Source organism: Morone saxatilis, unplaced genomic scaffold, assembly GCF_004916995.1.
Source record: "Morone saxatilis isolate NCDOM2014 unplaced genomic scaffold, NCSU_SB_2.0 Contig18, whole genome shotgun sequence".
Lineage (NCBI taxonomy): Eukaryota > Metazoa > Chordata > Actinopteri > Moronidae > Morone > Morone saxatilis.
In genome coordinates this window covers 15575015-15597985 of record NW_023339740.1, presented here as the reverse complement: position 1 = coordinate 15597985, position 22971 = coordinate 15575015, and the positions used below count along the sequence as shown (strand labels likewise).

At 39.9% G+C, this 22971-nt stretch overlaps 4 protein-coding genes across 5 annotated transcripts; 2 read left to right on the top strand and 2 right to left on the bottom strand.

The window, feature by feature from the left end:
• Positions 1 to 531: 531 nt before the first annotated feature.
• LOC118328856 (interactor of HORMAD1 protein 1) lies at positions 532 to 4088 on the top strand. Of its 2 annotated transcripts, none has more exons than XM_035662780.1 (8): positions 532 to 609; positions 848 to 910; positions 1166 to 1310; positions 2063 to 2199; positions 2290 to 2338; positions 2422 to 2506; positions 2786 to 2901; positions 2993 to 4088. In XM_035662780.1, exons 2-8 carry the CDS (start codon positions 861 to 863, stop codon positions 3719 to 3721), a joined length of 1311 nt encoding a protein of 436 aa, XP_035518673.1. In that variant the 5' UTR covers positions 532 to 609; positions 848 to 860; the 3' UTR covers positions 3722 to 4088. The 2 variants fall into 2 exon arrangements, with proteins under 2 accessions (XP_035518673.1, XP_035518671.1); XM_035662778.1 differs by having other exon boundaries at positions 576 to 667.
• A 403-nt stretch (positions 4089 to 4491) lies between these two features.
• Positions 4492 to 8211, bottom strand: kbtbd12 (kelch repeat and BTB (POZ) domain containing 12). The gene is made up of 6 exons (XM_035662775.1): positions 8050 to 8211; positions 6530 to 7689; positions 6172 to 6442; positions 5890 to 6040; positions 5588 to 5785; positions 4492 to 5491 (listed from the first exon to the last, which is right to left on the bottom strand). The coding sequence occupies exons 2-6, from the start codon at positions 7600 to 7602 to the stop codon at positions 5322 to 5324; spliced, it is 1863 nt and encodes a 620-aa protein (XP_035518668.1). The 5' UTR covers positions 7603 to 7689; positions 8050 to 8211; the 3' UTR covers positions 4492 to 5321.
• An 897-nt stretch (positions 8212 to 9108) lies between these two features.
• Positions 9109 to 16673, top strand: slc26a6l (solute carrier family 26 member 6, like). The gene is made up of 19 exons (XM_035662774.1): positions 9109 to 9338; positions 9511 to 9650; positions 9905 to 10015; positions 10092 to 10267; positions 10357 to 10521; positions 11275 to 11427; positions 11748 to 11830; positions 11931 to 12078; positions 12214 to 12327; positions 12620 to 12697; positions 12831 to 12926; positions 13020 to 13126; positions 13243 to 13312; positions 13397 to 13489; positions 13815 to 13925; positions 14185 to 14616; positions 15945 to 15999; positions 16092 to 16237; positions 16460 to 16673. Exons 1-19 carry the CDS (start codon positions 9199 to 9201, stop codon positions 16484 to 16486), a joined length of 2445 nt encoding a protein of 814 aa, XP_035518667.1. The 5' UTR covers positions 9109 to 9198; the 3' UTR covers positions 16487 to 16673.
• Positions 16674 to 16990: 317 nt separating this feature from the next.
• p4htm (prolyl 4-hydroxylase, transmembrane (endoplasmic reticulum)) lies at positions 16991 to 22700 on the bottom strand. The gene is made up of 9 exons (XM_035662776.1): positions 21810 to 22700; positions 21605 to 21686; positions 20563 to 20753; positions 20355 to 20451; positions 19563 to 19725; positions 19245 to 19430; positions 18917 to 19007; positions 18626 to 18749; positions 16991 to 17478 (listed from the first exon to the last, which is right to left on the bottom strand). Exons 1-9 carry the CDS (start codon positions 22155 to 22157, stop codon positions 17258 to 17260), a joined length of 1503 nt encoding a protein of 500 aa, XP_035518669.1. The 5' UTR covers positions 22158 to 22700; the 3' UTR covers positions 16991 to 17257.
• Between the last annotated feature and the right edge of the window lie 271 nt (positions 22701 to 22971).

Sequence of the window (22971 nt, the reverse complement as noted above, 5' to 3'; positions counted from 1 at the left end):
TGTGCAATGTGTATGTGTCCTGTTGTCTCCATTTACAACCTGTACTACTATGTACTATTATGTTAGAATACAAAATGGTGTTTAATTAAACACAACTATATTAGGAATGTGCATCATGTGAGTAAACAAATGATGCTCTTCTAACAAGAATTTTGCAAGACACAGCCACAAAAATCAGCTAAGACTTTCCTTAGTTGAAATTGTATTTAAGCTGCACAAACAAACAAACATGTTTACAATTAATTACAAAAACAAACACACACACAGTTCACACAAAGTGAATCTGGGGTTTTGGGGACATAATTAGCGTACATTTATGTAATGTTATGTGTTTTTATCTATGTGATAAAGCAAATTTCCCCAATGTGGACAATAAAATCCCCACAGAATGTCAACAATGCATCCAGTGATGACAAACTGATTCATTAATTAAAACATGTTTAAGAACCCATTAATGAAGTAAATAAGATAAGATGAATACACATTAAATAACTAAAACAATAAAAGCCTTACAGTGTTGTTGCTGGACGTATTGTTGGCACCTGAACGCAGCACTGCAGATCACATGGCGGGAGATTTAAATACTCGCGAGCTTACACACTATCAACTGTGAGTCAGTTTAAAACTATTTTAATTTACGACAACCATCGTACACGACCAACCCTTGGTAAATGTATAATAAGATGTTAAAGCTAAACAGTTAATGGCGTTTTAAGTTAAAATTGACTCAGTGTTCGTTTAAATTCGCTAACGAAGCTCTTTCTAGATTAGCATTAATGCTAACTAACGCTAGCTGAGTTGATGAAGAAAACATACAATGCTACTAACTTGTTATCTTTACAAACAGGTAACTGGACGCAATGAATCATATAAGGAGCATAAAAGAAATGCTGAGCATCCCGACTGGAAGGTTAGATAAAGTTTGTTACATAACAATAACTCCTTTTAGCTGCCACTTCTCTCTAACTGTGAGTAATGCCATATGAGGCTGTGGTCAGTGTGTTTTTTTAAATGAATAACTCATCACCAAGACCTACATTTGTGGAGCACTGTTTTAAAAATCTGATTTCTACATTCATTTAATCTGTTTTGCTGCACAAAACAAATGTGTGTCTATGTTTTCTTTACTCGTCAAACCTTGTGGGGACAAAAACAAACCCACAAGGAATGTGTCCACCAGCGGCTACTCCAGTTTCACAGACTCTCAGCTTTTCTTTGGGTCTCAATTTTGGCCTGAAAATTCTCAGGGAGCGTCTCAAGATATGAGTGTGTCATCCAGGACCTCCCTGTCCCAACAGAGTTCACAGGAGGTGAGATTTATCAACATTATCTTATCAATCAATCAATCACTAATCAATCAATCAGACTTTATTTGTATAGCACTTTTGCTACAAGCAAAATGTAACACATAAGTGCTTCACACATTAAAGCAGATTAAGATGTATAACTACCCAAAATAAAATACAAAAAGGAAAAGGATTCAAATGTATTAATAGAAAAAGGGGATAAAACAGATAAATAATAATAATAGTAATACCATAAATAGACAAATAAATAAGTAACCCCAGAGGTTTAATGGCATTATAACTTACATGATTACAATACTATACAGCTGTATACTGTATACACTGTAACATACAGTGATGCTATTTATAGAGCTACCACCTTTGTGCTTTGGTTTCTTTAGTAACTTTATACATCAATATAGTATGTAGTGAACATTACATGTTCATGAAGAGTGTCCTCTTAAATTTATGAAGATCTAGATAGACGAAATAAAAAACTGCCATTTCAACCACAAAACTTGAGATGTTTGTAGGTTTTGTTTTGTTCAGTAATGTAAATGTATACAAAGGATAGAAATGTATGTTTTGCTATATTGGAATCACGAGGCCACCTGTTTCTCTGCGTGAAATGTTTTCCTTTTGGTTGATAACATATGAAAAACCCAACTTATAGGACCACGAGTGCACACAGTTTTATTTCAATCATCACTCAGATCATGTGAAAAGTTCTCTCTTGTGTCTATATCCCATAACCTCAGTATTTCCTTATTATTTAGGGAAGTGACCCAAAGTTTTCAAACAGTTATCACACTAAACCTCTCCTGTTTGGAGAATTAAAGGACAAAAACAAAGCTTTTGGAATTCTGGATAAATTTGAAGAGGACAAGAAAAGGGCAAAAGAAAAAACTGACAGGTACTTCTCTATACCGCTTGAAACATGCAACTTGCCTCGACTTTATCATTTATTTTTACCTCTGTCCTATGTGTCCTTTTGCTTTAACAGTGACATTTTAGCCAAAGAATGTCATAATTTTCGAGAAACTCTCAACAATGTAAGTGACTGTTGCTTCTTCTTTTATACAGCTCCTCTTATGTGGATGTAAAATGTTAAAAAATGCTGCGATGCTTCTTTCAGATCCAACAACTGGTCGCTGGCACAGAGAAAAATACAACTGTGTGCCAAACAGTTCTTGAAAAATTTGACAACTTTGAGTCAACATGTAAGTTTCCTGATTGATTGATGTATGTATTTTTATTGTTAAAATTATTGAACTTAGAGTTGCTCTATGCATACAAAGGCAGTGAGCACACATTTCTTATCACCAATAGATGGTGCTCTTTGCCCAATGATTCAACATTGGTGACTCATAATCTCTAACTGGAAAATTAGATATATACTATATGGATCCTTACAGTTTTGGTTTTATTGACTTGATTGTTTTTAATGTGTGTTTAATGTGTCTCTTTTCTATTTCTATTCAACTTATTCATTCATGCAGTGCAAAATAATCTTAAAAGTCTTCAGAGTGACATTTCCCAGCAGTTTGAGACTTTGCTGAATAAAGTGAACTCCCAGACAGGGATGATGACTGAACTGGAGGAGAGGATGAAAAAGGTGAATAGTGTGTAGTTCAATGAGGTGAAAGTAGATTTTGGTGGCTGATGTTTTAATAATAAGTATAACTGTTTTTTTTTTTATAATTTAGAGTGGAACTGCCTCTCCAGAACTTGGTTCAAATCTGCAAAGCTTGAAGAATAGTCTGGAGTGTCTGAGAGAGGAGCAGGACAGAGAAAGAAACATGCTCGAAGAGGCTCTGAAGCTGCTCAGCACCTTAGTCTCAACCAAAACCAGCCCTAAAAGAGTGATGGACAGTGCCATCCAGACGTCACCAAGACTGGAACAGCCATTCTCCGACATTGTGCAGGACAACAAGCTTGAAGGCACACAGCTGACATGTATGTCATACAACACTGAACACAGCCAGGCTAAAGTTCCCCCTCAGAATCCCAGCTGCATCACAGGCAAGAGGAAATCCACTCTGAAAGGCAATAGGAGGCGCAAAAAGAGGCCACTGGTGCTCTCACAGAGGAGAATGCGCACTGACACTGATGAGAACAGTCAACCTCTCGTGCACTGTAACAAACAACAAAATGTTTCATCACCTCTCGGTGAGCGGCGTGATCCGAACGTGGTAGCCAGTCAGGACAGTCGAAGTCCAGACTGTCTAGTATTGCCGAAAAGAGAGATGAGATCCATAGCTGCAGGATGTTTCATCACCCCTTTCAGCTGCTGGTCTCAGGACAGCAACAGCTCTGTGTGCCTCTCAGGAATCGAACCCATCTTAGAGAAGCTCTCTGAGTCCAAGACAGGGACCCAAGTGAAACAGGAAGGCTTCTGGCAGTTGTTTGAAATGGATTCTGACTTAGGTCTTTAGAGGATGAGGAAAGGACAGTGAAGCATTTGTGTTCTTATTTTTGGAGTACAGGGGAATAAAAGCCAAACATGTTTATTATACTTATTATTAGTTGTAGAGTTGTTCAGTTTTCGGTAGAATGAACACACTGACATGTTTTTGTCTTAAGGTTATGGTGGAAGAGCTGTGGAGGGGTGTACAAAGGTACTAGTTGACCTAAGTTAAGGATAGAGTGACCCACAAAGCATTACACGTTTCAAGCTTGTCATCTTGTTTTCTGCTGACATAAAAATATTGTAAGTTTCTCTGCTGCCTTTTTTAAAATTAACTTATCTGTATTTATACTACTGACTTGACACTGAAAATAAACTGAGGCTTTGCAAACAAATCACAATTCTCCTGAATAATCATTGGGAACCAAATTTATCTGCTGTATAATTGACCCATGTTTGAATTCTGATCCTAAAAAAATTAAAGGTACAGTACATAGTAATGTAGTAAAAGTACATAGTAATGTAGTAATAGTACATTGTAATGTAATAATACTAAGTAATAGTAACTTGACAGGCAGCCATTGCAGTTTCCTCTTCATGTCACCTCCCATATATGTCACCAATGTTGATTTTTTCATTTAATTTTATATTTATTTTATATCCCCAGTTATATTTTGATAGTGACTATGAACCTGATTTAACTCATTTCGAAAACAGTTTAAACAAAACTGAACTTTATAACCATTAAGGTAGGATTTACATTATCTACATTGAAAAGAATTGAGTGACAACAACTGCTCCATACTATTGCCAAGGCGCATTTTTATTAGCAAAAACCAGTTTCATTCTGTTTCAGGAAGCGTAGCAAAGAAAACAAATTAATACAATATAAAATATTCACTTTTTATACTGTATATGTACTAAATAATGTATCCTGTAAAAACAGACCAAATACTTTACCATCATTTTGATATAATTAGTATCAAAGCCAGTTTTTTTTATCAAAGTCCATAATTATAACTAGAGCTGCAACGATTAAATCGACTTACAGAAAATTAAACTATTTTGATGGTCAGTTAATCATTTCAGTCCTTTTGCAAAACATTTCCTAGTTTGCGCTTCTCCAGTGTGCTTTTCTTGTCCTATATGACCATAAATTAAATATCTTAAGGTTTTGGACTTTGTTTCGAACAAACAAACTTAAGACTTCACTGTGGCCTCTGAGAATTTGCAAATGCACATTTTTTAATAGTTTTGTAGACTAAACGTTACTAAAGGTTACAGCCCTAATTATAACTATAATTTTTGTCAGTGTAATCTCAAAGGACATCATTTCCTGGTTTGCTGATAATGCTATGTGCCACAGAGCTGCAGGTTTCAGATGATCATTCTCTGCAGATACAATTTAAAAAAAAAACAAAAAAAACTGTATTTACAATTTATCTGTCTGTTCTCATTCTAACGTGCAAATCATAAACCGCAGATACTCATTCATGCAGCGTGGCACTAAGACCTTTTCCGCTTGAAAAAATGAATGCCTTTGGCCCAGCAATAAGTGCATTAATAATTAATAATTGATTAACCATCCCTATTTCTTCAAAAGAGACTTTGATCTGATCTGACGGGTGTCACATTTTAACTAAGTCTGCAGGTGGGGACATGAGTCCCCTTGGGTTGAGATTTGCCACTAAGCAAACATCATAGTTGTCATGCATCAGAGCTTGCCGAGCAACCACTGTCCACCGGTTGTCCCAGGGGTCTAGCTCCAAAATGTCCTTTGTTATGTCATCATGACGATCTAAGGGTAGAGAAGAAATAGAAAAGAGTGATACAGTCACTTGAAAACATCTCTCAAACACTTTTTATTCACAGGATATGGATATTTTGTCATTACCTGCTCCTTTGTAGTATCCACACACATAAATCTTGCCCCCCACAACTCCTGCATTGGGGGCAGTGGTGCGCAGTGAGAGTTGTGCACATGGGAGAGGTGGTCCATCCCTCCAGTAATCTCCATCTGGGTTGTAGATCTCCACCACATTGAGGCAGTGACGTGACTGCCCACGATCCATACCCTCACATCCAATACCGCCTGCAAAATAGGTTACAAATAGTTACAAATAGTGTTGTTGTGTATTTCTCACAGAAATCAATGCAATTCAATTCATGCGTAACAACTTATACAAATAAGCTTACCCATCACGAAGATTTCTCCATTGAGTTCAACAGCACTGCAGCGGTACTTTGAGTACTTCATGGGACCTAACTCTGTCCACTTATTTGTTTCTGGATTATACTCCAGGAGGCGGTTACTAAGACGGTCAGGCTCATCATCCATCCGGTATGACTGGATGGTTGAAGTGGAGGGAAGTAAAGACAAAGCAGAGCAGGTGCAGTCAGATACAGATACAGAGCTCATACTAAATGTGTCAGTGAAGAGTGAACCAAATTGAATGCAGGTTCTGACTAATTGATCACCTGTGGGGTTCGACCACCCATCACATAAAGGCGATCTTTCATTCTGACCACGCTGTGATAGGCCAAAGGCAGAGGCAGGGGTGCTGCACTGCGCCAGGGTCCGCCTTGCAGAGACCATCGCTCCACACAGTTAGTAATGAGAAACTGGTTCTTCAGCTTCATCTGCCCACCCAGCAGGTACAGAGTGTCACCCAGTGATCCCAGAGCGTATGAATCACGGTACTCTGCTGACGTCAGGCGCTCCCAGCTTCCTTGGGCCTCTACTTTGTACCTGGTAACCCAACATAACAATCAGTACCATCTGTGTGGGGCGAGCCATTTCAGAGTTGTCAAATGTGTCACCTACTGTCTTTCTTACCTGAAAACCTCAACATTCATGTCCTTCTGTCGGGCCATTCTGCGTGCACTTGCCTCTCCTGCCACTATAATGTCATTTCCGTCAGTTACAACCCCGGTACACACGTACCCCAGAGCCTCTCCATAGCGAGGTGAGGTGATGTAGTAGGTTCGGCTTGTGGATGGGGCATAGCAAAAACTGCGCTCAGCATAGCTTCCATATCTTGACCTAATCCCACTACTGTCGTTGCCGATACAAAGCAGCAGATCTGTGGTCTCCATGCCGTACCGCAGCTTTAGTTTGCGTGGTGCAGCTGAGGGATGCATTGCTGTGGCATCCAAGGCCTCATTGAGCATCTCTAGACATTCAGCATCAGAAAGCAGGGCCGTGTTCCTCTTTATCGTCTCTCTTAAATAGTCAGGGTTTATCAGTGGCAGACGGACCTTCCTCAGGAGCTCTGGAAGGTGCAGGAAACGGACCTCTCTATCTATCAGAGTGCTGTGTTTGACCCAGCAAAGGACTATGTCCAGGATGGTCTCCTCTCGTGAAATATTAAGGTCATCAGAAGTCAGGAGCTTCCCCAGCTGATGGGCCTCCAGCTCCAGGACCTCCTCGTTTTGGCAGACCTGGACAAAGTGCTGCCTTAGGAACCGCTGAGCGTGGTCAGCTAGGTCTTCTGCACCGAGGTCACGGGCAAAGTAATACACGCCAAGGCAATTGGAGGCATCCATGTTCTCGGTCATGTGCAGCTGGCAGCGATTGAATACGTCATCCATCTGCAGGAGAAAAGCTGCAATAGAGATGCCTTGGACATTGGCGTTAGTGAGAGGGAGATCTGAGCAGTACATGTAGTTCAAGAGGAGGGCCAGACTGTCTGCAGAGGTATCACGCAGGATTATTTCTCTGTTGTTGCACTCGCGCAGGCCACAGGTGAACATAACGCGAAAGTACGGGCTAAAGGCGGCTAGAACCACCCGGTGACAGGGAAAGCTGATGCCTTCAGCAATCAGCACCACATCTGTCAGATGCTCCGTCTCCCTCATCTTCCTCAGCTGGTCGAGCAACACCAGCCCGTGTTTGGCTGTAAGATCCATTTTGCGTCAACTTTTTAGCGACAATAATATTTACAAAGTTACACAGGAAGTTTTATCCACCCCGAAAAACTACTCAGGAGGTTGTCTCTGAAAATCAAAGAAAAAAACAGAAACAAATGTAAAAATTCTTAGTCAGATCAATTCTGGATTTTATGTTAATTCCAGCTGTCCTCATGATGAAATTGTAGATAAGCATTGGACATTAAACATTATTTGCAAAACCACATCCTTATGATGTTATAAGGAATGAAAACCCTGTAAGGATATTTCATAACATCATACTTAAACATTGATCTTTCTAATTTAAATTTAATACACATATTTTTTTTCTAATTAGTTTTAGATACAACAAATACTAGCATAATACCACCATCATCTGCGCTCTCTTAAGTTAGCACTACAGCTGTCCGAAACATGCTGGATTCAGTTCCTATGTACAATCCTTACCAAAGTCATCAGATCTTATTGTCTGCTGCTATCTTTGGTCTAAAAAGTCCAGTAAATGTCCATGTTTTTCATCATACATGTGCTGTTGATGTTGCCGAATGTGTCAGTCAGGGGGGTTAGAGAGGGTCTGAGCAATTGCAAGACACAAAGATATGTACCCCCTCCACTGCTGTGGCCCTCTGAGCTCCAAACCCAAAAATAGACAGTGTTGTGGCACACAGCAAGTGGGTCAGAGGGGTTTGTGTGACCAAGAGAGCAAGTTTTTAAGCCATGACAGCGACAAATATTGTGAATTATATTATTGACCTTCCTAATTTGACTCATTGGATTTATGTTGTACTTTCTTTGGGGTAATTCTCTGTTCCAGTTTGTTTGCCTCAGTCACGTGTATGCAGCTCTGGAATGACTGAAATGAAATATTGCTCTCAGCTTCAGATTTCATGACGGCACTCTCTTAAAGGCCCAGTGAACTTTAGGCCCACGTGTGTCAAAAATTGGACCTCAGAATTCTCAAGACTGTTGCACCAATCATAATGTAGGTCATAGAATAAATGTATTTACTTTCTGACCTGCAAGCATTGTGTTGGATATTAACTGACCACTTGGCAATTTTTAATAGAAACCACTTATACAACTTAGATATTTTGAGTATTTTGTTCAGAAGTAGCCCTTGTAAAGACTCATTTAACCAATGTAATTTGAGCTTAAGGTGACATTTCATGGTTCATTAGCTCTACTTTTGCAAGGGAATGGAAAAACTTGAAGAATGGAAACACACGGGTCAAACATCCATTGAAATTTAACAGAGTTAACTTATTCAGACTGTAGGGGAAATTCTTCCATAATATTGAGAGTTGCTAGTTCTCTGAAGAATTACGAACCCAGTGTGATGAATCAAATTCCTATTCCATTCATCTATCACAAGACCGTAATTATTAATTACATCCTTTACTTCTTCCGGTCTTCCTCTTTGTCATGAAGAGGCTCAGCCCACAACATCCTGACTCTAGTTAACCATTAGGCAATATGATGTACATATACACTCGTCCTTGTGACAGTAGTACATTGGCATTTCGTAGATAGTTTGGTTGGTTGACATTTAAAGAGTAAAGAAAATTAAGTTGCACAGATTTTAAGAGATTGAGCCCAATGGACTCTACACGAAAGTTTGGGAAATACAGAGTGGAGCGGGAAGTGCTGGATGAGCAGAGACTGGAAGAGGTAACGCAGAGAAAAACTTATGCTGACACTCACCCTTCTCTAACTGAACGGCTCAAAGACTCCTTAAGGTGAGGCAAGTTTTACGACTTGATCTTGTAACTTTGACGCCTACTGTACTGTTGATGTAGATGTATGGTCTGGACTTCTTTTCAAACATGACCAGACACCTACTTTCAGGAATTTATCCAATAAAAAAGATGATTCAGTTTTGTCTTTGTGTATCCTTCAAATCCCCTCCAGATGTACAATACCCAAACTGAAACGAAGTGTGATGAGCAGCTTGCCTGTGTTATACTGGCTGCCCAAGTACTCAGTCTGGGACTATGGCATGCCAGACCTCATCTCTGGCATCAGTGTGGGCATAATGCACCTACCACAAGGTATGACAGCAACGGCTGAAAAAACTCACATGGTTTTATGTCTCAAAGTGAAATTCTCAATCATGAGGATGTATGACAAAAACATATAATAAATGTATAATTTATTCCATAATCAAACACAAATAATCCACAAATATATGCTTTTACAGAATATTTGCCAGTAATACTACTGTAAAAACTAGAACAGCTTCATACAAATATTTATTATTTGTAAACTGAGACAGGTGTGATAAAACATATTTTTTTTCCCATAGGTATGGCATATGCATTGTTGGCTTCGTTACCTCCAGTATTTGGGCTCTACACATCCCTCTACCCAGCGTTGATCTACATCTTTTTTGGAACATCACGTCATATCTCCATCGGTAGGTAGAGAGAGTGTTATTATAGTACTATGGCCATTATGACCTCTAATATCATGTGTGCTTTTATTGTGTTCAGGTACATTTACCGTGCTCAGCATCATGGTGGGTAGTGTGACAGAGAGACTTGCTCCAGACGCGTATTTCCTGAAAAGAAACGGGACCAACATCACTGGAGAGTTAGACATAACAGCCCGGGACTCATACAGAGTGCAGGTGGCGGCTGCTACTACTGTCCTAGGAGGACTTATTCAGGTCTGAACACAACATCCCACAGAAATAACAATATCTTCTTTTGTTTTAACAACCAAAACTCATATATACATAAATCATTGTTTGTATAGGTGGTACTGGGCTTGGTAAAGTTTGGATTTGTGGGAACGTACTTGTCTGAACCTCTGGTGCGGGCTTACACAACAGCTGCTGCAGCCCATGCTGTGGTGGCACAACTGAAGTACATCTTTGGAGTTTCACCAACACGGTTTAACGGTTCCTTGTCGCTGGTGTATGTAAGTACTGTCAATTATTTGGTTGTGTTTTTGTTAATACAACAGTACTGATTTGATTGCATTATTGTACAGACTGTTACAGCACACAGATAAACCTTAAACACCCACAAAAGAGTTTAATGTGCATTCCTCATCATTTTTATTTAACCTTTATTTAACTCGGAAGTCTCTTGACATACGTTATCTCTTTACAGCATAAGATATCATAGTTACATAAAAACAAACATAAATATTTAAAATAATCACTCACTGTATAGCACAAGAAAACAAAGCAACATTAGAGAAATGATGAAGATAACATGTATTTAAATGTTTTATGTTATGCTTGAATGTCATATATGAAGGCAACATTTGCAGATCAAGTTTATCTTGTAAATTACTCCAAGCCAAGGATGCATAGTACAAAAATATTTCAAGTCTTTGAAGTTCTGAGCAGACTTTAGGGACACTAAATATTATCCATCTAGCTGATCTGGTTTGATAGCTGTTAGAAACAGGAGAAGACATTTTACAAAGGTAAACAGGAAGTTTACCAAGTTACCAAGTTTACCTTTGATGGAAAACAAAATTAATTATTTTTTTATTATCATTTGGGGTATTTATTGTAAGATGTGTCTACAATATAGCTTGCAGAATGTGTGGACAAGGGGGAGATGTCATTTCTTATTAAATTATGACATAAAAGCTAAGGGCTAGGGTGCAGCTTGTTTTTTATGCAGTAAGCCTTAACCACCTCCTACTTTACATTTTCAGACTCTGAAGGATGTTTGCTCCTTGTTGCCACACACTCATCTTCCCACACTGGTGGCCAGCGCTGTGTCCATTGTGTTTCTAATTGCAGCCAAGGAGCTCAACTCTTTTCTCAGTCCAAAGCTGCCAGTGCCTATCCCAGTGGAGCTCATCACAGTCAGTTGACACGAGGACACACTCTCTGGCCTCTTTCATGTTTTTACCTCTGCGCTCTGTGCTGCTGCTGATGTTGCAGCACAAAAAAAAAAAAGCACAGACACAGTGGAACCAAGCTGCTGAGTCAGCAGTAGTGGCAGTGCCTCTGCATTTGTGCAGTTCACAGCAAAAAGGAGATATTTGTGGCTAATAATAAAGCTCACATCTAGCATATGATTTACCAGATTTTTAATGATTGAAAGTTTGTTTGTATTGCAAAATGTGTCTTCTTTGTGTGTGTGTGTGTGTTTACGATCTGTATGTTTTCTGTGACGCTTTAGATTGTGGCAGGAACATTGATATCATCCTATGGCCATTTGAACAGCAACTTTACTATTTCAGTTGTTGGAGAAATTCCTAGTGGGTAAGCATTTTGATTTTATTATTTGTTGAGTTATACTCCCAGCTTGTATAGTACAAACACATTGTTTCTCATCACTTCTTGTCCTTTACCTTTGCACCAGTCTGCGTTCTCCCAGTGTTCCAGATGTGAGTCTTTTTGGAAAAGTTATTGGTGATGCTTTTGCATTAGCCATTGTTGGATATGCTATATCTATTTCACTGGGGAAAACATTTGCACTGAAACATGGATACAAGGTGGACAGTAACCAGGTAAACCAGAACTCATATCAAATGCCTTAATTTTTAATCCTGCATATACCATTGGTACAAAATAATTTTCACATTCTGTATTCCTTTCTCTCAGTATTTCTCTGTTCTCTTGTCTCTGCCTTCACTCGGCTGCAGGAGCTGGTGGCACTGGGCCTCAGTAATACAGTGGGAGGCTTCTTCCAGTGCTACTCTGTCTGCCCATCCATGTCTCGAAGTCTCATCCAAGAGACCACTGGAGGAAAAACACAAGTGAGTGAGCAACAGAAGTGACAACATTATAAATAGAGACAGTTAAGAAGTCAGCATTGCCTCACAAGGCACTTTGTACTGTAGACATGCAATACTTGTACTGTGAATATGTAATATATATGACCTAGTTAAGACACTTAATAGTTGTAGGGGGACCACTAAATATTGGAAATATGTGCTGACATGTAATCAAGCTATTCTCCAACAATGGACTGCTGAACAAACTAATATGTTAACAAGCCTGTTGATCACAAATATTTCAATAAAACCAGAAACTGTGTTGTTCTTGCAGATGGCTGGAGTGGCCTCAGCTCTAATTGTGTTGATAACTATACTGAAACTTGGACCCCTGTTCCAGGAACTGCCAAAGGTCCTGCTGCTCTACCACTTCTATTTACTGTAAAGTGATTTGCAATTAATATTTATGATACACAATGTATTTTGTGTAATGTAACATTTTTGGCTGATAAATAATGTTAAAATGTGTGTGTGTGCTTGTTTAGGCTGTCCTTGCAGCGATTGTCTTTGTGAATCTGAAGGGCATGTTCAAGCAGTACTCTGACATTGTCACACTGTGGAAAAGTAGCAAGATTGATCTGGTGAGAGGTTAAATTAGTGCTGTAGCGTTCAGTGTCATTAATCTTTCATTGTCACTCTACAGAACGAGTAATGTCATGTTGTATCCCCCACAGATGGTATGGTTGGTTACTTGGATGTCAACACTGCTGTTCAATCTGGATCTGGGTCTGGCGGCATCAATCACCTTTGCTCTGCTTACTGTTATCTTAAGAACTCAGCTGTAAGACTCCTCATCATAGTATACTTCAGTATCTGAGTCATACTGTGTGTGTGTGTGTTTAGGATCTGCCAGATTAGACAAAAACATTATAATGTTGTCGTTTTTATTCCATTCAGGCCAACGTACTCAGTTCTGGGAAATGTTCCAGGTACAGAATTGTATGTGGATATAGAGACACACAGAGAGGTAAAATAGAAAGACAAGAAGCCATAAATACAAGCTTTTCTTCTCATGCTACAAAAAAACTAATGATTCATTCCTGTTTGGCAGGCGAGAGAGATTCCAGGTGTTACTATATTTCGCTCCTCTGCTACAGTGTATTTTGCCAATGCTGAGCTCTACCTTGAAGCTCTGAAAGAAAAGGTTGGTTCTCTTACTTGCTAATTATTATTTTCATTATTGGGTAATCTGATGTTTCTTTTTATATAAAATGCCAGAACATAGTAAAAAATATATAATTATAATTTCCAAAGTGGCGCCTTCATATTCCTTGTTATATCACACCGTCAGTCGAAAAGCCAAAGATGTTCACTGTATTATCAGATATGACAAAACAAATCTCTCAGTTTAAAGAATTTTGTTCTCTCTTTTTTACCGAAGCCCTAATTTTTTGTTTTTCTTCCTTTTATTATATTTTCATAAGATGCAAGCTTTCTATGTGTTATTTTTTTCTTTATCTGTTTTCCAGAGTGGGCTTGACATCAGTAAAATGATTATCTATAAGAGGAGGCAGGAGGCCAAACAGAAACGTAGAGAAAGAAGGGCTGAGAGACGAGCAAAAAGGCAAGCCAAGAGAGAGGTAATGTGCTGGAAATATATAACATAACTGCAGGAACATGGATTGTTTGTAGACATTTTACAAAACATTTCGAAGACTACAATGATTATTTGGTGTTGGTGCCCATTAGTCACCTTATAATTTATGTGTTAAGAGAATTAGCACCAAAATCCTGTGAGTTACAGTAAGTAGATGACTGAAGAGCCCCTGCTGTCACATTGTACAGGACAAGTCAACATACCTCACAGAAGTTTGAATTATTTTTCTTCCGACTCTGCAGAGACAGGCACAGAGGAGGGCAGCTAAGCAGCATTCTGGAGCACCGGTGTTCTCTGTGGAGGAAGAGGCCGGCAGCTGGAGAGACACATGCTTGGATGGGGATGTTACAGACAAGGAGGAGCAGGGATGGACTGAGAGGGAAAACGGGACAGTGTTTGTCATCCCAACCACTCCTCGAACACCAGACGGCCACTGTAGATGGGAGTACCTGAAAGGAGGAGATCCAGACTGCACCAGCATAGGGTGGATATCTGAGCTGCACGATGGGGACACCACCACTCTGGGCTCCAGCAGTGAGGACACTCTGAGTCACGACCTGGAGCGGGTCTCTCTCGGGTCACTGGGCAAGTGGACCTGGGACATTCACTCCATCATTATAGACCTCTCCACTGCTAACTTCATCGACACAGTGGCCATCAAGACTATGAAAAATGTAAGTACAAAAAGGACAAATACCCTTTAAACAAATCACTGAAAATATCTTAATTGTCCCTTGTTTTGGAAGCTTAGAGGGGGACCCCTTATACTTTCAGGTGTCAAAGTCTGATTTGAGAAGCATGAGCAACATACACAGGTTGCTGTTGCAGTTTTACAGTGAGAGCTTAGGAGTTGTGTTTTTATAAACAGCAAGTTATTCAATGTTGATATATTAACATGCAAAACAACACAAAAAACAGAGAAAACAGATATAACACTTATAATGAGCACTGATGTTGGCACCAGTGTTAGGCAGTACAGTAATGGAGCGAAGCCTGTGAGCTAGTTCAGTCAGTCAACTCGAGCTGCACTGATATACACACATGACATGCCTCACTCCATAATCACTAACCAAGCGCTCCCTTCCAATCTGGCGCTCTATTTAAACTGGCACAATTTCCCAGCTCTCCCTCTGCTCTGTCCATGCTGCTGTTGCCCTGCATTCGTATTGCTGCCTGTGCTCTGTAAGCCCACCACCGCCCCAGCATCCACCTGTAGGCTCCGACTGGGGTTTTAAGTATTTGCGGATCACTCCCAATATCTCTACGTAAACATATCTGCGGGGGTGATGAGGTTGGAGCCTAGATGCCAAATCTAAATATGCTATACTGCTTTAATAAAGATTTCAGTTAGTGAGTTGGCTGACTGAAATAATATTACTTTTAATGTAATTAATTACTAATACATTTCAGTAATGATATTACAGTTACTCCTCAAAATAATTAGTTACAGTATTACTTTAGTTGTCACCCTCTACTGATTTAAAATCCAACAATCCAACCACATCCTTGGATTCATTCTTGTAATCATAGAGGAATCTAGTTTGGAAGATGAAAACATTTACATTACTTTGATTTTAACAAACAAAACTGGATTTTAATTGTCTTTTGTATTTTGGGGAGAAGGGACACAATTACCAATTTTCTGGGGAATAGCAGAAAAGTAATTTAATTAGTAGTGTAACTAATTACTGTTGGCAGGGAGTAATAAGTAATTACATTACTTTTTAAGAGAGTGATGAGTTATATATTACACTTTTTGAGTAACTACCCAACACTGCTGAGCACTAAAATAGTTAAACTTTTATTTACATTAAAACACTGACAAAATGTATAGTTTTGTTCTCTTACAGTTAAATCAACCCTGATGCTTATTATTATGTGAGATAGATTTTTGGACTGATTAGCATTAGTAGCTCCTGATATGGAAGAAACAGATGTTTAAAGGTTGGTGCAGTAGTGACTTTTATTGAGGAGAAATATTTAGTATTTATTATATTGACAGATTTTCCAGGACTTCAGTGAGATCGATGTAGATATCTACATGGCTGCTTGTCAAGGTCAGTGAATACCTTCTCACTTCCTTCAGGCTGTACTACAAGAATAGACTTTATCATGGTGGTAATCTGGCTGTAAATGGTTGTCTCCTCAGCCTCTGTGGTGGAACAATTAGAGCTCGGTGGCTTCTTCACAGAGTCGATAACAAAGAGACGTCTTTTTGCCTCCGTTCATGATGCTGTGCTCTACTGTCTGAACCATCGTGGAGCAACATCAATCCCCAGATACGAGCCTTCAGTGGTGAGTATATGCAGCTGATGTTCAGCTTTCAGGTTCAGTTCACACCATTTGGATGGTCCAGTGTTGATAGTGAACTTTCCAGTGACTTAGTAAACATAGTTAGCTGCAAATATAACACATTTTACTGACATATAGCATTAAGTTAACAGTTGATTATCAACACTGAACATTGACATTTAATCATTTAAGCTAAATTACTTTCCTAAAACTGGTTGATTTCAGGATGCATACACCAGCACAAAACTTTAGGGATTTCAACGAAACAGGACATCCAGTGCTGAAGATGGAAAAACTTACTGGGCGGACTATCAGAAGCTGAGAGTTGAGCATAAAATAAACACTGATTGTAGTATTAAATATTGCAGTGTGTTTCTTTCATTTTATGGTTGAGTTCTGTTGATATTTATACATCTCGTAGTAGGAAGACTAACGCTAAGGACACAGGCTTAATTTAACTTTATTGAGTGTGAGAGCGTGATACAGTGCAGTTTTAATGACAAGAAAATACATAAATACATGAAATGAAACATCCAAACAATACCCTTTTGAAAAGAATATGACAGAAAATAATGATTCATTGAAAGAACAAAGACAAGGCAACATGCATCACACTGAGGGTGTGTGAGCCTTTTTGGTCATGGCAGCAATAACAAGGTAGGACATTGAAATGTTGACGGTAGCCATTTCAATTTTCAAGTGCAATTTTTTGCTCATAGTAACAGCAAAACCAGTGAAGCTAATGCATGCAAGGACTTTTTTTTTGTCTCAATTCCTTTAATGAGTTTCTAGTGCAACATTCCTAAAATGGGAAATCACAGCAGATTAAAAAATAACAGGATAACAATATCCAAGCAATATTTAACAAAAGCATCTCTTTACAGTTGCATAAATCCACTGTGACCTCGTTCCCTGAATAAATCTTGTCTCTACATACTGGCCACAGAGGACATTGCCAAAGAAGTTGTGCACAGGACTGGAAGGCTAGGTAGATTTTTTTTAAATATAAATTTGGTTTACGAGCTACAAGTCTTCATGGATATCAGAACTCTGTATGTCCGGGTTCAGAGTCAGACCTTCTTCATCCTCTTCGTCCTCTGGCTGCTGTGAAACCAGCTGCTGGTAGCGAGCCTGCCGCTGGTAATCTGGATCAATGTTGATCCATTTATTGGCGACCCACTTAGTGCCATGGGTGACCACACAGCCTCCATGCAGAGCGTATTCATCCTGCTCACCCACCCAACCTATTATGGGAAAAAAAGCCAATTTAATGTCAGCGTCCATGTTGTAACACACAGGGCTCACACTGATGTTGTGACGGACACACTGCTTCAACTGGTTGGTCAAGATGAATTGCTTGAGTGGTTTTATTCTCCAAACTAACATCTGAGTTTATTTGGAAAACTTTCAACCTTAAATTCACTTTCTTAAACAGTACATTTGGTGTTTTTATAGATACAACACCAATATGGCATGAATCTCAACCTTTTGACTGTATTTTATATATTGACTTTTGCTCTGTGCCTGAATTGTGCCATGAAAAATAAATGTTAAATGATGTTACATACCAACATTAACAGAATTGAAATAAATGAATAAAATGTTATTTCAGGTTTAGTTTCTCATTATCCTGATTTATAAGTCCTGATTTTTAGAGCCTGGACCATCCCATGTTTGTCCATTGTCCTAGTTGTTAAAATATTTTGTCAAGAGGAATTCATTGTCTAATGCTGCAAACCAAATCTACCTACGGGTACAAATAAAGTAACCCTTATTTAGCTGGTGGCTCTAGGGGCAATATGGCAATGTCAACCCACCAATCCAGACTAAAACACTGTATCTCTGCAACTGACGACATTCATCGTCCCCAAAGGATGTATTTGTTGATCTCTGACCTTTGATCTAATACCATCATTAGGTCAACGATTTCCCTTATCCAGTAAAATGTCTCAACATCTAACAGAACATGCAAACATTCATGTCCCCTGTACAATCTATCCTAATGACTTTGGTGATCATCTGGCTTTTAATCTAGCGCTACCATGAGGCTAATTTGACAAATACTTTGGTTTATGACCAAATAGCCATTCCCATCAGCCTCAGCTGTACTACTTGTACATGTGTAGTGCTAAGTAGCAAATGCTAACATGCTATTCTAAGATGGTGTTCATACTGTGATAAACATACCTGATAAACATTATTAGCATGTTGGCATTGTCTTTATGAGCATGTTAGCAAGCTGGCAATAGCATTTAGATTAAACACCACTGTGCATAAGTACAGCCTCAAGGAGCATAGTCTTTTCATTCACACTGTGATAACAACTGTAAAGCTGGACATTACATTAACCAGGTTAATACATTGTGCTGTAATCTTTGATGGGAATCCTACCTCTTCCATCAGAAAGGTAGTTGTACCAAAAAACAGCTGTGCCTTTGCTAGGCTTCACCCTCAGGTTACTCTTGTTACAATTCCTTCTGGTGTCCAAAAGGTCAACGTCATTCTGTATGAGAGACTAAAACACACAATCCAACTCAGCGACACAGTTTGTTTAACGTCAGGCCCAAGTACTAACTGACAAACAAGTGAGTTAACACAGATGTGAAAGACATGCACAGTATGTACACAATACTTTTGCAGCGCTCTCTGCACACATTTCCAGACCCACACACAATTACGCACCACTTCATCATAGGTCCTGTTGTCTGCCACAGGGAATGCGGTCTCCCCACCCCCCTCAACAGAGTTCAGGTAGAAGAGAACTGTGATGTACCTAGGTGTGCAACACAGATTTAAATTGACACACACATGTATGATGCAAACAAACACACACTTACAAACACTTTGCAAACAAGTGGCAAGCACACAATTTTTTTCCAAAATGAACAATGCTGAGTCACAAAAACTAGCATGCCAGCTGCCACGATGAATGCAGCGTTTAGTAATCACACCGGACGGATGAATTCAGATCTGAACAGATACGTGGAAGTGGCACCCCGCGTCATCTCACCTGCAAGACGTCTCAAACGGAGTTGAAGTGTTGGCTGCGAGGCGCGTGTGTGTGCAGGCCGTTTCAGGATACACAGGGCCGCTGTCGTGGTGGGCATGGTAGTGTCCTCCCTCGTCATAGCGAACCACCTGGAGCGGCTCGCTGAGGTCCACTAATGAGGGCGGGAGCCGGGTGAGGCGAGTCACCCTTTGTTAAAGGTATAAAAAACACATCTAGAAGTTGGAAGTTGGAAGTCTGGAAGTATTCTTCATTATTATGTCAGTATATGATTTATTACAGCACCTCAGCATTTAGAGGACATTGTTCGAACTTGCTTACCTCTCCTTGATGTCTTGGAGGACCTGGTGTGCCCCTTTGCCCTGGTACAGCCAGGTGTGTCTGCTGTTCCTCACCAGCTGACTCCTTTTCACTCCTTGCTGCATCAGGAAGCGCTGGAAGGCATCATTGCTCAGTAGCCTGAACTCCTCTAGACTCAGCAAACCTGTCCAAAATATGAGAATGTACATATTATTTTGATGCTGTGTGTTCAGACACGTTTCACACTCTTTCTCTCATTATAGTACACATATCAACATAGACAGTATACTGAAGATTGTTCAGACAGTAGCCCAGTTTTCAAAAAAATCAATTAGTAAATTAAATGAAATATAAAAATGTTTGAAATTATCTCACAGATTCAAAAATACTATTATGTACAAATACACACACGAACTACTGATCTGTAACACAATGGATTTCAAAATAAAACACAATGCAAAAAGATACATTTCTGTGCCAGTAGAGTAGATTGGGGAAAAGTATTGATTACTAATGTAAAGATATATCACGAGACACTTAAATCGCAAAACAAATATGTGAAGATTCAAATGGTGGGATGAAAAATTAACCTTGATATTAATGATGGTATCAAGGTGCAAAGACTTCAGTTTCACTATTCTCTCACAAAGTTTAAGAATATTTTCATTATTTGTTTGGACTCTAACTCTAAAAATAGAAAATATACTTTGTAGATTTTGTCTGAGAAACAAAGGACTCTTTTTTAATCATCAATTGTTATTGTTACATCTCTAGTCCCAAGACCCAAAATGATGAATGAAGTTGATTTCTTACCATTACCATCCTTGTCAGCTTTGAGCCCAGCATAGATCTCACGCAGATTCTCCGGTGTGAGCCAGATGCCGTCCCTCACTCGAGAATGAGTCAGAATCTGTGGGATGCACGATAGTAAAGACAGGATGAGTTTACCAACTCTGAACCAAACAACTAGTGCACATCATTCTTCACAGTATGTGCTCACAAGCCACAAACTGACATACACCTCATGGAGCTGCAACTCTCCATCCTGGTTGATATCAAGAAGGTTGAAGATCTCGTCTGGGCTGAGGTTGAGCTCCTTGGCCAGCTCTTCCTGGCCATCTTGCACCATCAACTGGCTCTCCATCAGACCCTTTAGCTGTGCGAGCTGCATCACAACACGGCACTCATCCTCCGATAAAAACTCAGGGATCTCTGCAGAAAAACAAACAGTTATAGAGAGTTAAGAGGAAAGTCTCTTGGGTCAAAAGGACTGCATGATTACGACATTTTCTTAGCTGCATGCTTCACATTTTCTGATCTGCTTCCTCGTGAGACCAGACTGTAATGTACCAATGTTCCTTTTACAAGTGTCTCTAGTTTTATGTAGCTGAAGTGATTAGTCGATGGATCAATTAGTTAACAGACAACTCTGTTAACTATTTTTTTTTGTATCTAACAAATCATTTCATTGCCTCTGGGAAGTTATAAGAAAAACAGAAAAGAAAATAGAGAAAATAATTAGCCATTAATCAACAGTCAATATAACAGTTGTTGTAGTGCTAATGTAGACAACCATTTAATCAGTTAGCAGTTTTGCAGACCAACTGATGCCTAGTGGTATCATTAATATCAGCACTGAACCATTCATGTATAGTTCATTTACGCTTGTAGCCAAAACAAAACATGTAAAAATGTAGAAAACAGAGAAACAAACATTTTCCCACTTGTACCATCTTTAGTCCAATACATCTAACAACAAAACACTGCATGTTGATGCATAACTAGCTGTGCTATTCAGTCAGCTGTAAGCCCTTAATTGGGTCCGATGTGTATTGTTGAGTAGTTGCCTCAGGACTTATTGGCCCATTTCATTGATTGTTCTTAGCACACATGTACACACTGTGCTGTGTGTTTAGGGGGGTGGTTGAGATGAAGGTGGACAGTGTGTTGTGAATGTAAAATATATTTACATTAATCGGAATAAGAAACCTGTTTGGCCACTAGAGGCTCATGTGGGTGAGCTGTAAAATTTGTTTTGCCACATGGGTGTCTATGGCTCTTACCAAACAGCAGAGGTTTCAGACTCAGAGTGCGCATTTCATGCACTTTGCCTGGCACCAGTGACACCTTCTGGACATGTCCCACCTAAAAAAACATAAACCAAAAGTGATTTGGTGGTGCCTGTAGTGTGTGTTTGTTTGTGTGTGTGAGAGAGAAAGAGTATGAGTAAATGAATGAGTGGGAGTGGTGCATCATCACATTACTCACCCTTATTCCCTCGATTCTTGTTAGGGAAACATCACGCAGAAACTCAGGCTTTGATGGCGGACGTCCCGACTCGGGGCGCTGTTGGTGGTTACCGGTGGGAGCATCACGACTCCGGTTGGCATCGTCCTGCCCGCTGTTGTAGTGCACGTAAAACAACAGTGCAATAACATTAATGATGTACACGTGAAAAAACACCATTACTACCACGAAGTAGGAGCGGGAGCACACGCTGGTCTTGTGGCAGGAGAGGCGCTCGCACGGCGGCCGGAGCGGCGGCGGCGGCGGCAAGGTCGTGCTCCGGGACGGAGTCGCGTCCTCAGCATCTGGGGTTTCCTGGTTGTCTGTCATTTTTCCTGAGATTCAAGAGGGAGTTGATACTTCCTCAGCGACAAAGTCCATCTGATTAATCAAACGAGAAAGAGGATCATTTGCTCACAAGTGACAGATGTCCAGTTTAATTAAAAGAAGAAAACCAGGCCAGCTTGCAGAACTGAAATCGTTGCGCACTGAAAACCCGCGGACGGTTCATGATGAAACTGTCGCTTGTTAAGCCAAGAACTCAGCTGGCATTTGTCACTGTGTCGGTGACTCTTTCGCCCCACAGACAGCAGCGATGCAGCCTCGGACAATCTTGTTTACACTGCAGCAGTCCCAGTCAGCAGCGGCAGGGAGGCGCACTGCGCATCCCCAAACACCGCGGACCTCATCCCACAGACCTGGTCCGTAAACCTGACCCAGCGTCGACCGACTGCGATAATCTCCATTTAAAATAAAGATAAACCAGATTTATGAACATAAGAAAACATCACGGTCGGCAGAATACCCCTACGATTTACACGCCATCGTCCGAGCGCTCCCTGTTGACAGCCACAGTGTCTCTACCGCACAATGCTGACCTCTGGTGGCCTAAAGCAATCACACACTCCTGTGTTAATGCCGCTCTCTCTCTCTCTATCTCTCTCTCCCTCTGTGTGCTCCTGGTCGGTCTACACTGTTCAATACAGGCAGAAAAAATAAACGTTATACATAGTTAATTTAATATGAAAATAATGCTTAATACGAAATATAATACAAAAATAAACAACTTAAGTCCAGTATTTATTTGGTCAGCCCTGCTCCAGCATGTTGGCTGTGAAAAGACCTGCTCTCTATGAGACTTAAG